We start from the raw sequence: 13,409 nt of genomic DNA, 5'->3' as shown, positions 1-13,409 counted from the left end.
CACTGATCACAACCTAACCAACGCAACGATTGCCACCTCAACATGCTTCACCTCAGACTGTGTCCAGAGACTTCACGTGTGGAATGACAACCCTTCAGCTTCATTACTCGGGTGAGACCTTTCCTTCTATAGTACACTCTAATTTCATCTCAGGTGGTTCACTTTCTAACAAAGTCCCATAACCTAGATATACACCAGTTTCTGTGAGAGAGAGCTTATGTTCACACGTATCCATAAACTACTGCAAAATATATACCTGAAAGCAGAAGTACACTAGAGTTTGCAGTGAGTACCTCCCTAACACTTCCTCTCCACTATTCTAAGCTTGGGATTCATGATTGCTCAACAATTTGTTTGGCTTCGTATGTTAACTCTCTTTTCAATCACCAGGTTCCAGATGCCACCAGGATGCTGGCCAGGCTTCCCTGGACTGAAGACCCCACCAATGTGTCCTGGAGCTCAGCTTCCCCAGAGACACACCTTACTAGGGAAAGAGAGAGGCAGACTGGGAGTATGGACCAACCAGTCAACACCCATGTTCAACGGGGAAGCAATTACAGAAGCCAGACCTTCTACCTTCTGCAACCCTCAATGACCCTGGGTCCATGCTCCCAGAGGGCTAGAGAATGGGAAAGCTATCATGGGAGGGGGTGGGTTATGGAGATTGGGTGGTGGGAATTGTGTGTAGTTGTACCCCTCCTACCTTATGGTTTTGTTCATTAATCCTTTCTTAAATAAAAACTTTAAAAAAAAATGTTGCCTATCAGCCACTTTCATAATTTTATCAATAAAATGAATCAGTATTGGTGTGATAACTAGCTCAACTGTTCAACATGAATCCAAATCAGAAACCAGAGCCATTATAATTATAATTATAATTATAATTTAAGTATTATCATGAAATCTTAGGGATTAAGTGAAGACAGCTGTTGCTAGAAAGAACTAAATCTCTATTGGAGGGACTTTATAAAATTTTATTTATTTTCCCTTCTGTTGCCCTTGTTGTCTTTTTATTGTTGTTGTAGTTATTGTTGTTGTAATTGATGTCATTGTTAGAACAGAGAGAAATGGAGAGAGGAGGGGAAGGCAGAGAGGAGGAGAGACAGACACCTGCAGACCTGCTTCACTGCCTGGGGCTCAAACCTGGATCCTTACACTGGTCCTTGAGCTTTGCACCAAGAGTGCTTAACCCCCTGTGCTACCGCCCGACTCCCTGGAGGAAAAATTTAAGACTCAAGTTAATGATGAAGATGATTTTATGATGTGATATTTGTGTTTCTTGAGAAGCATTTTTATTATTGATCAACCTACTGTATTAGCAAAAGAGAACATTATGGGTTGAACCATGTGCTTCCTTAAAAGTTGGAGCCTCAGCCCTAAGACCTCAGAATATGGTCCCATGGCAATCAAGTGAATGCCGGGCTAGCTTTGTGGGCGGGAGAGAGAGATGACCAGGGACTCATGGCTGAGTGGTACGCAGTTCAGTCTTTATTCATATGGAACGCAGCACAATCTAAGCTATCTCTAATCACAATCTTGTTCTTATATATCCTGAGGTGGAAGAGTCAGGTCCGAAGAGGATGTAGGTAGGATAGGGGGTGGGGAGAAGGAAAAAGCATGCAAAACAGTGAGGATTAAACCAATGCCCTGGAAGCAGGGCGGTGCTTAATTAACAGTGGTTATGTAAATAGAATACAGTGTTAAGCAGGGGGGATTAAACCAATGAAACAGAAGAAGCAGAATTTAGAAGCATACCAACAAGTGAAGATGTATCTTTAGAGAGGATCTGCTCTTATATGACTAGAGTCCTTATATGAAGGAGGCATTTGGACACTGAGGGAAGATGATGTGTGGAGTCAGGGATCTACCTGCTAAGAAGACAGACCTAGAACATATTCTCCCACCAGCCCTTGGAATCAATACCAGAGACCTTGACCTGAGATTTCCTACCTTTTGATAGTTGTTCTTGGACCTCAAAGCAGCCTCCATGTGCTGGGAAGAGGTTGGATAGATGGCTGAGCGGTACTGGGAGCCATGGTCATTGCCTTGGCGCATGCCTGGGGAAGAAGAAAACAGAGTTACAGGGTGTATTAGGGAATGTGCTAGTGCTGCATTTCTTTGACTTGTGTCATGCTCAGTGTCTCTCTTCTTGACATCATGGCACCAACACCAATCCCCCCCTTTTTTTTAACCAATCCCTTTATTAAAAAAATGTTTTATTTATCTCACATAAGATAGAGATTTACATAAGAGAAAGTGGGGGAGAGAGAGAACTCAAAGCACCACTCCAGTCCATGCGATATTAGTGATGGAAATGATGCAGGTCTTGCAGTCTGTCACCTGAACTATCTCACCAGTATCCACAGGCCCTTTGGAATATAACTAAAATATGCCTACTAGCTATCTACAGAATGGAGGGCCCCCCAGCTCTTCATCTGCACTATTCCAGCCCTTAGGTCCATGATTGGTCAACAATTTGTTTGGCTTTATATGTTAACTCTCTTGTCAACCAACAGGTTCCAGATGCTAGCATGATGCCTACCAGACTTCTCTGGACAGACAACACCACCAATGTGTCCTGGAGCTCCAATTCCCCAGAGCCCTTCCCCACTAGGGAAAGAGAGAGACAGGCTGGGAGTATGGTTCAACCTGTCAATGCCCATGTTCAGTGGGGAAGCAATTACAGAAGCCAGACCTTCAACCTTCTACATCCCACAATGATCTTGGGTCCATACTCCCAGAGGGTTAAAGAATAGGAAAGCTATCAGGGGATGGAATGGGATACACAGTTATGGTGGTGGGAATTGTGCGAAGCTGTACCCCTCTTATCCTATGGTTTTGTCAATGCTTCCTTTTTATAAATAAAAAATTTAAAAAAAAAAGAAAGTCTAAAAGCCTATTCCTCATTAATCAGTTTAGAGAGTGCACTGGAAGAATTCTAAGTACAGGATGTTGTTTGTAAGCCAGATATTCTTTCACTTGCCAGAGCACACCTTGTTTTCCTGGGATATAAAGATGGCCAGAGTATATCAACAATTAGTTTTCTTTCTTTCTTTTTTTTCCCCTAAAGCCACACACAAGGCACAGTGACCTTTGAAATACTTGCTGAATCTGCATGAGTGACAGCTATGGGTTGTCAGTATGATCTACTTTGATGTAAATTTCATGTTTCTTGTGTTTGGTGTTCACTTGCCATGTTGAATCTGTCCTCTTACAGCTATTATCAAATTAGTAAATTTTTTTGGCTTGATTCAAAATTATTTTCCTTCCAGACATATAGTTTTTTTTGAAATTGGTTTGGATATTTTTTCACTTTGTTTATTTATTTAGCCTCCAGGATTATCACTGGGCTCGATGCCAGGCACTAAGAATTCACTGTTCCTGGCGTTCTTCTCCCCACTCCCATTTTTTTAGATAAGACAGAGAGAAATTGAGAGGGGAAGGGAAGATAGAAAGGGGGCAAGAAAGACAGACACCTGTAGACCTGCTTCATTGCTCGCTTGTTAAGCAGCTCTCCTGCAGGTGGGGAGTAGGGGCTCGAGCTCCTGCGCTGGTCCTTGCACTCTGTATTTAACTGGGTGCTCCACCGCCCGACCCCCAGTTTTGGGTGTGTTTTTTTTTTTTATCTGCCATTCTTTTTTTTTTTTTAACATATTTAAAATCTGTTGCTTGTACAATTATCTATGTCAAGTTTGGATTGTTTCAATAGATTTTTTTTCTCATTACAAACAGCCTTTTGCATGCTTTATTGGTTATTGGGTGCCAGAAATGTGAATTTTATTTTATTTTTGTGAATATTTTGGTATTCTTGTACACACACACACACACACACACACACACACACTTCATATTCTTTGTTCTGATATGAGATGCAGTAACTTCGTATAAATCACATGTTCTTTTTCTTTTTTGCTTTTGTTTTTAAATTTTTATTTATAAAAAGGAAACACTGACAAAAACCATATGATGAGGGGTATCACCCCACACAGTGCCCACCACCATAATCCTGTATCCCATCCCCTCCCCTGATAGCTTTCCTATTCTTTATCCCTCTAGGAGTATGGACCGAGGGACATTATGGGGTGCAGAAGGTGGAAGGTCACATATTCTTGGGCCAGGGCGAGAGCACACTTGGTTAAGCTCACATGGTACTATGTGAAAGGACCTGTACAAGGACCTGGGTTTGAGTCTCCTCCTCCCTTTGCCCCCCAGCTCCTCCAACCTCTGCTCTCCATCTGCAGTGGGGATGCTTCACAAGCAATGAAGCAAGCCTGCAGGTGTCTTTCTCCCTCACTATCTTTCCCTCCCCCTTATTTCTCTCTGTCCTATCCAATAAAATTCATAGTGTTTGCACTGAGCCCCATCAATAACCCTGAAGGCAATAAATAAATAAATAAATAAATAAATAAATATTCTTTTGGTACTTGTTTAAAGGATTGTTGCTTGGGACCACAGAAGCTATTAACCTAGGTTAATTTTCCTAGAAGAGGTAATTTAGCGATGAGATAAACCCCTCTGTGTACTCTACCTGATGATGCCCAGTGAATTTCTATATTTTCTACCCCGTTCAGTGAGAGTGAACAATATTCCAAACCTGTGTATGTTCTGGGAATTGTTCCCTCTAATTCTTCAAGGTGAGTCTTTTTCCAGGCTCAGATAGTTTATTCACACACTATAGAGGTTACTACTCAAGACAATTGCTTAAGGGGATATGCTGCAGCTCTCCAGATGCCCTCCTCTCTTTCACACTCAAAATTTCACTCTTCCATGATCTTCTGTTGTTTAAATTATAGCTTTTTCAGTATTCCTGGACTCTAATTCCAGCTTTTCAACCCAAGAAGACCATCAAATTGCTTAGGTTTTTCTTTCCTGCTCTGCAGCCTAAAATTTTTCTCTGAGAAATAAGATGGAGCAGCTGTAGGATTTATTTTTTTTTGTCGGTCTATTCTCCAATGTTGTGTGAACTATTATTTCATGTATCTTTTTTACCCTAGTTCTTCTTGATCACTATACCGTGATAGTCAAGTGGTATAGTCCCTGATACCACTTGTCTTCTTTCCATTAATGCTTTCCCTCTTGGCTTTGTAACACTTCACTTTCTTTGCTTCCTTAACACTAAATTTCTACTTTTCTATTTCTGTCCCTTTCATTCTCCACATAACAACTGTCCCTGGATTCAGTATTTTTAAAAATATATTTTATTTATTCATTAAATAATTTATTTGATAGAAGTTGAGAGACAGAAACTCGCAGCAATGTCCTACCACTTGTAAAAATTATCCTTTGCAGTTAGGGATCTGGAGGTTTAAATCTAGGTCTTTGAGCACGGTAACACATGCACCCTAGTGGGAATGCCACCATCTAGCCTCCCTGATTCAGTCTTTAGTCACTCCTTCCCTTCTGTATGTGCTCCAATGACTTCCCCTTTTCTCTGCTGAGAACATACAAGTCTAAATCAGTGGGAAGACTTCATCATGCCAGAGCCACATTCCATTAGACATTTATGTATCTAGGCACCGTTGTCCCTTGACTTGATCTCACTAGATTCCATCATCCCCCATCTTTCTCATCTCCCTCAGTTGGCATGATCATTTTCTCAGCAACACAAGCATTCAATCCTGAGGTAATCCATGTCATCCAGTATCTCACGTCAAACAATAACCTGGCTTTAACTGTTTTCTGTGATACCCTCCATTCATGTCCTCCCTTGCCTTGACATAGCTTTTGACCTGATCCACACCCAGCCTCTTATGGTATGTGATGATAAAGGCAGGGTATATGCCTGGACCTCCTGGACAAACCTAATTCAGGGGTGCTTAATACATGCTTTCTGGTTGCTTTAACTGTGTAGGCTGAATATATTAACTAGTAGTTCCTTGTAATAGTGGATCATTTTATTCCATAATTTTCTCACTGCTTTTTAGAACTGCAAGTCAAATGTTTCACTCATTTTCTTCCCATGAACAAAGCCTCGGGGCATCATTTTTCAGATTTTCCTCTTCCAGAGTAAAGTGAGCATGATGCAGAAATATGGCAGTGGTCTTGTAGCTCCTTCCTATGAAAGAGACTCAAGTTCATAATTCTGATGCTAGACTTACAGCCTTGAGTTGTTTATTGTTGTTGAGCCAGATCTTGTTGAGCGCAGGCCACGGAGAAGAGAGAGGGGGTCCGGAGCGAAGAGGAAACACAAATCTTTATTTGCGCTGGCACCTCAGAGTCGGATGCTAGAGAAGCAGGTTGGGTCACGTGGAGGTGGCGAAAATGGCCGCCTCACGCAGTAACCTTTCCTGCGTCTGAACACCGGAGTGGAGCGCTGGCAAGAGAGAGAGGTGCAGAAAAGGAAGGGTTTTTATAGGAGTAGCCTTCACGAGAATGGGAAGGGGGAGGAGTAACCATAGCACTCCAGGATAGGATGATAACTCTCGTAAGAATGGGAGGGGGGAGGAGTGACCAAAGCACTCCAGATATCGCTGGGATATAGACAATGTCCTGAGGGCATAACATGGAGGAACAGGCACTCCCAGAATGTCCCAACTCTCACGGGAACTAGTAGCCTGAGGGGAAAACATGGCAGATGTGAATGCATCTGCACAATTTCCCAGCAGTTTATTACCTCCTTAGATGTTATGAAAACCTGTATGTTGGTCAGCTACTAAAGTGAGACGTCTCTGGAAAGTAAAGGCAAATAAAACTTCCTTCAACCATGCTTGCTATTGGGTTCTGATTCCAGGAATTCAGTCACCCTAGGAAATTACACTGAACTCTGTTTTTCTGGGTGGTTTCAGTTATGCATAAATCTTCAGTGGATCTCACTTTAGCACACCAGGAGATGATAAGCCATGAGCAAGGAAAAGTGCTAACGGCCATCTGATAGAGACAAAAGAATATTGAGGGAAGGAAAAATGGAGACAATCATTAATACACTTCAAGAAAAATGTAAATGCTTTTAAACATGCTATCTGGCAACTAAACTATTAAAATAAAAAGATGAAAGGGGCTGGGTGCACAAGGACCCAGGTTTGAGTTCCCCAGTCCCCACTTGCAGGGGGAAAGCTTTGTGAGTGAAGCAGGGCTGTAGATGTTTATCTGTCTCTCCCCCCTCTATAACCCCCCTCCCTTTCGATTGTTGGCTAATTCTATCCAATAAACAAATAAAGATAAAAATAATTTTTTAAAAGATCTTTAAAAAAAAAGAAAAAAAATGACAGTCAAGGCTTCTCTCTCGTTCAGGACTTCTTCACTATGGCTCTGTGGACATCCTGGCTGTTTTATTGTTGTTTTTGTTGTTGTTGCTGTTCTGGGGCTGCCCTTTACATTGCAAGGTGTGCTGCACCATCCCTGAATTCTGTCCACCAATGCCATCTGCAACTTCTGGGGTATGACAGATCAAAGTATCTCTACAAGGCAGACTGGGAGTATGAACTGACCAGTCAACACCCATGTTCAGCGGGGAAGCAATTACAGAAGCCAGACCTTCCACCTTCTGCAACCCACAATGACCCTGGGTCCATACTCCCAGAGGGATAGAGAATGGGAAAGCTATCAGGGGAGGGGGTGGGAAATGGAGATTAGGTGGTGGGAATTGTGTGGAATTGTACCCCTCCTACTCTATGGTTTTGTTAATTAATCCTTTCTTAAATAAAAAAAAATGCAAAAAAGAAAAAACCAAAAAACAAAGTATCTCTACAAACTGTCAACTGTCTCCCAGGGGGAGGGCTAGGGAAGGACAGGGAAAACAGTCATCTATTTATTTATTGAGACCCTTTGCTTTATATTAATCTGCCCCATGTTTTGATATCATCACTTATAAAGTCTTATTTTGAAGATAATTAAATGAAGCAATTTGTATTAAGACAAAACATTAGGATGGATGGAAACTAATAGTTCTAAGAGTATCAGAGGGCCTTGGTGTTCCTAATCTCATTTGTGTCCACTAAGTACAGCAGTCACAGTTCATTTTTATTAATCTCTAAACTCAAAAAAATGGAGATTTGCATTAGAGAACATAAGACTTTTTTTCTTTTCCTTTTTCTTTTCTCTGTAAAATAACATTTTAAGTCAACACAGTGAATGTTTAAAGAGAAGGAAAGAAGACATTGCAGTCTTTCTTTTATTCTTTCTTTCTCTCTTTCTTCCTGGTAGTTTTTAGGGATTTAGAACTTCAGCCTGAGTTTTTCAAATAGAAAAATAAACACACACACACACACACACACACACACACACAGGGAGAGGGAGAGACAGAGAGGGAGAGGGAGAGGAAGAGACAGAGAGGGAGAGACAGAGAGGGAGAGACAGAGAGGGAGATGGAGAGGGAGAGGAAGAGGGAGAAGGAGAGGGAGAGGGAGAGGGAGAGGGAGAGGGAGAGGGAGAGGGAGAGGGAGAGGGAGAGGGAGAGAGAGAGAGAGAGAGAAGGGAGAGAGGACACCAGAGCATCACAGTGGCACAAGCAATACTGGGGATTAAGCTGGGATCTCATGCTTATAGGTCAGAAGCTCTAGTTTAGTTGTGGCACCACATTCTAGGCTGCTCAGATGTCTTCTTTCTTTCTTTTTTTAAATTTTTTTTTTATTTAAGATATCTTCTTTCTATTCAACTATGCTTAGCATATTGCTGTCATTTCTATAGGGTATAAGATGTCTTTTGATATTACAGTTATCACATCTGATTATCTTGCAGATAATAGGAAAAATCCAAAAAACACTATCTCCCACTTCCTCAGTCTGTAAAGTACTTCCTCCCCAAGTTCTCCTCTGTACTTTCCTTTAACTTACCGACCAGAAAATAGTCAAATGACCACATCTCTAGATCTCTTCTTTCAACACTGTGGAGGCCAGATTACTAGAGATACAGTCTTGTTTAGCTTCATCTCCTTTCTTAGCCTGCTTCTCTCACTCCCTTTACTGCACTTTCTCTTTAGTTTTTCATTAATCTTACACCATTTTAAGAGTATAGGGTATAGTTCCACACTGCACCCAACATCAAAGTTCAGTGCTTCCACATTCCCAGTGAAAACCACTGTAGTCCTCTAATTCTCACAAAGTCTTAGAGATATTTTGGATATTATCGCTCTCTCTTATAAGTTCATGTGTTTCAACTTTCTTGATTACATGCGAGTGAAATAATTCAGTAGTTGTCTTTCACCTCTTTACTTAACACTCAGTGCTGCCCTTGCCCTCCCCGCCCCCAGCACTTTCTCAAAAAGTCACTTAGCTGCCCTCTCAAGTTCTACATCTTAGGAAATAATTCATCTAGTTTTGCCTCCATTACAGTTGCCTTACTGCCCACCTCTAGTGGCATGTTATTTCTTACATCCTGCCACAGTAGTTGTGTAGGTTTGGGAATAAACTCTGAAGGGTGTGCTTATTAAAGCATTATTGGACAAGTTTATTAAATTGCTATTGTTAGTGAAGAGATCAAACTTTTTGCAGTCAGCATATATCTTAAATAACCTAAGGAATCCGTCTCCAAGTAAGATAACTGACTGTCTACCCTACTAGGGAAAGATGAAGACAGGCTAAAGGTATGGATTGACCAGCCAACATCCATGTCTAATGAAGAAGCAGTTACAGAAGCCAGAAAATCCTCTTTTCTACATCACAAAAGGAATACTGATCCATACTCCCAGAGGGGAAAATGTTAGGGGAAGATGACCAGGGGACTCTGAATCTCAGTTCCACCAGGACCTGGAATTTTTGTGACCAAGAACCTTTGTTTCTGCACCATCACTGCAAGTAAAGAGAATCTGGAGAACACCTAAGGAAGTCAGGTGCTATTTCTCTTATCTGAGAAGGAAGAGGTAAAAAGGAAAGACAACCAGAATTGTGATAGTTGTGGCTTAGAAAGGAAGTGAAAAAAGGGCCATAGAACTGAATAATAATGGGCATCATACCATGACACCACCCTGACTTCCCCCAACAGAGGATCTCACTAATGTGTCCTAGAACCACACCTCCCCAGATCCCTATCCCACCAGGGAAAGATAGAAACAGGCTGAGGCTGGGGCCCTGGTCGGGGAGTCCTGAGATTCCCAAACAGACATGACAGGTCTAGACCTCCAATAGATCCCTCTCTCCATTGTTACCATTCATCTCTATCAGGAAAAACAAAATAGACCCCTTTGTGGACCCCCATAGGACCTTGCCCTCAACATGGATCAACAATGGTAGAGAGTGTTCCATCCTCCAAAGGGAGGCTGGACAACATACTCTATGTTCCACCTAAGGAAGATGGGTCCTGAAATTGGGGCAGCTTGGAATGTTCCTACTCATGACCACAGAAATGTGAGCTCAGATCTACAGGGATGCAGAGATCACATAGGCTCCTAAGCTGAATATGGGCCCCATATCAGATCAAATTGATGGGGTTTACAGTCAACAATATTTATACACCTTCCCATATTTGGGAGATACTCTCTTCCCTGATGCAGCTTTCTGGTCCTTTTTCCAGCCATGACATCATCTCCCCAGACAATAACTTAGATCCACCTGCATATCAGATGTCAGGCTCAGGAAAAAACAAAACAAAACAAAACAAAACTAGTATAGTCACGGGCTCTTTGGAATATAACTAAGGTAGGCCTACTAACTATCTACAAAATGAAGACCCCCCCCCCCCCAACTCTTCATCTGCACTATTCCAGCATTTAAGTTCATGATTAGTCAATTTGTTTGGCTCTATATGTTAACTCTTTTTTCAGCCATCAGGTTCCAGATGCTAAGATTATGCCAACTGGACTTCCCTGGACAGGAGACCCCATCAATGTGTCCTAGAGCCCCACTGCCCCAGAATCCCACCCTACTAGGGAAAGAGAAAGACAGGCTAGGCTGGGAGTAAGGATAGATCCGTCAACACCCATGTTCAGCAGGGAAGCAATTACAGAAGCCAGACCTTCCACCTTCTGCATCCCACAATGACTTTGGGTCCATACTCCCAGCGGGATAAAGAATAGGAAAGTTATCAGGGGAGGGGATGGTATCCGGAGTTCTGGTGGTGGGAACTGTGTGGAGTTGTGCCTGCCTTATCCTGTGGTTTTTGTTAGTGTTTCCTTTTTATAAATAAAAATTTAAAAAAAAAGAAAGAAAAAAACAGGCTGAGGGTATGGATCAACCTGCCAATGTCTACGTCTAGAGCAAAGTGATTACAGAAGCCAAACCTTCCACCTTCTGCACCCCATAAAGAATTCTGGTCCTTACTGCCAGAGGGGTAAAGAATAGGGTACCTTCTAATGGAGGGGAGGGGATATGGAACTCTGGTGGTGGGAAATGTATGGGATTATTGTATCCCTTTTATCCTACAATCTTGTTCATCATTATTAAATCACTTAAAATTTTTTTTTTTTAAATGAGCATCAGCTTCCACATGGGGGTAGTCATTTTTGCTCAAATGGCCCATGTGTTTCTCTGGTACATACATGCCTTTTCATTTTCCTGACTACAAGTTTAAAATATCAGAGCTGGGGGGGGGGGCTATGAGGAATAATTAGGTAGAATTAGGGGAGAAAAGTCTTTAACAGTGGAATAAAAATCACTAATTTGAGTCTTATAAAAAATGTCATGGGGCATATACTCAATGGAGTACTTACTATCTGGTAGTTAAAAAAAAAAAGACTGTAATGTATCCTTTGGTATGAAATAGATGGGACTGGCTATGATTATGATTAGTGAAGTAAGTGAAGGACAACAATAGGATGATTTCACTCATAAGTAGAATATAGAGTCTTAAAACACATGAACTTAGAAAAAGAAAAAATATATATAGTTAGCGTATATCTATGACCCTGGGCGACCTATGGTAGTAACTATTGGAGGGGTGAGGTAGTAACTGTTGGGTAAGGGACAGAGAATTTTGGTGGTGGGAGTGGTGTGGAATTATACCTCTATTTTCTTTTTATAATCTTACAAATAACTAGTGAATAACTAATATGTAAATTATCACTATTAACTTTATAACACACACACACAGGTATTCTGGGTGACACACAGCATCCCACTAGGGGTGACATGATCACAAAAGACAATTAGATTCTCTTTGTGAGATCAGCATGAGAAGCTTAGCTTCTCTGCCTCTGTTTACTAGATTTTGACTATATCTATTGTTTCTTCAACAATGCCACTCAAGAATGGTTTCATTCCACCTATGAGAAGATAGGACTCCAAAGGAAAAGCATTGAGGGCTTGACATCCTCCAGAAGGAAGACGTGCCTGCACCCCTCACAGTGATGGATGGCACTTCTTATTATCACCATGTGACCCTTCCTGGCACACCTGGCCTTTAGCTCAGGTGCTCAGATAAGTCTTATTAATATGGAACAATCTCACTTTACCTGACTGAAAATTAAGTCTGTCAATTTTAACTGACATCTCATTTTAAATTTAAAATACTGAATAAGTGGATGGACAGGCTTTGTTTCAAAAAAGAGAGAAAGAAGGTAAGAGAGATGGAAGGATGAATGGGAGGAAAGAGGACAAGAAGGATATATATTCATGTTATCTACTTCTCCAAATACCTCTTTTCTTTTCCCCACAGAATGGTAAAACAACTTTCAGAGGGGTAAAATTGGGATGGAGAAACTATTAAAAGTGCCCACTATGAAACTGGTCAGATCAGATTGAAAAGAACTTCAGTGGCCCATAACTTATGATTGAAAAGAATGGAAGCCATACCAATTTCTGAGAAATTATTTGATCCTTTCCACTTCTCCTATCTGAATATTACAAATAAATGTTATAATTATCTCAGTCATTGACAGATTCACAAATACATGTCTATGAAACTAAATCAACTACCTACCCTTTTTCTGGGAGTATCTAAACTTTTTATTAGTGATTTAATAATGATCAACAAGATTGTGGGATAAGAGGGGTATGATTCCATACAATTCACACCACCAGAGTTCCATATCCCATCCTCTCCATTGGAAGCTTCCATATTCTTTATCCCTCTGAGAGTATGGACCAAAGATCCATATGAACTATTTATGGGGTGCAGATGGCTTCTGTAATTGCTTCTCCTCTGGACATGGGCACTGATATGTCAGTCCATACCCTCAGCCTGTTTCTATCTTTCCTTGGTGGGATAGGGTTCTGGGGGAGGGCAGGGTTCCAGGACACATTAGTGAGGTGCTTAGGGAAGTGTTGGCAAGTTCATGTAAATAAGTTCTCTATATTCCACATATGAGTGACACCATCTGATAGTTGTCTTTCATATCTTTACGTATTTTACTAAGCATAATCACTTCCAGTTTTATTCATGTGTGCAAAATATCTTCTACCATTTACTGGGTTGCTAGTTATCCTTGGGTAGTTTGCTTTTGATGTGTAGAAGCTTTTTAGTTTCATTTAATCCCATTTACTTACTCTTGTTTTCATTTCCCATGTCCAAAGGTTTGAATCTACCAATACATCTTTGAT

General features: G+C 41.2%; 1 protein-coding gene across 1 annotated transcript in view; it reads right to left on the bottom strand.

The window, feature by feature from the left end:
* MSRA (methionine sulfoxide reductase A) overlaps positions 1 to 13,409 on the bottom strand; it is a 365,587-nt gene that overhangs the window by 80,986 nt on the left and 271,192 nt on the right. The window contains exon 5 of the mRNA XM_007517236.3: positions 1,951 to 2,057. Coding sequence (XP_007517298.1) covers positions 1,951 to 2,057 — 107 coding nt within the window. The remainder of the gene's footprint in view (positions 1 to 1,950; positions 2,058 to 13,409) is intronic.

Source organism: Erinaceus europaeus, chromosome 2, assembly GCF_950295315.1.
Source record: "Erinaceus europaeus chromosome 2, mEriEur2.1, whole genome shotgun sequence".
Lineage (NCBI taxonomy): Eukaryota > Metazoa > Chordata > Mammalia > Eulipotyphla > Erinaceidae > Erinaceus > Erinaceus europaeus.
The sequence above is the reverse complement of the archived record's forward strand: the minus strand, read 5'-3'. Positions and strand labels throughout refer to the sequence as shown.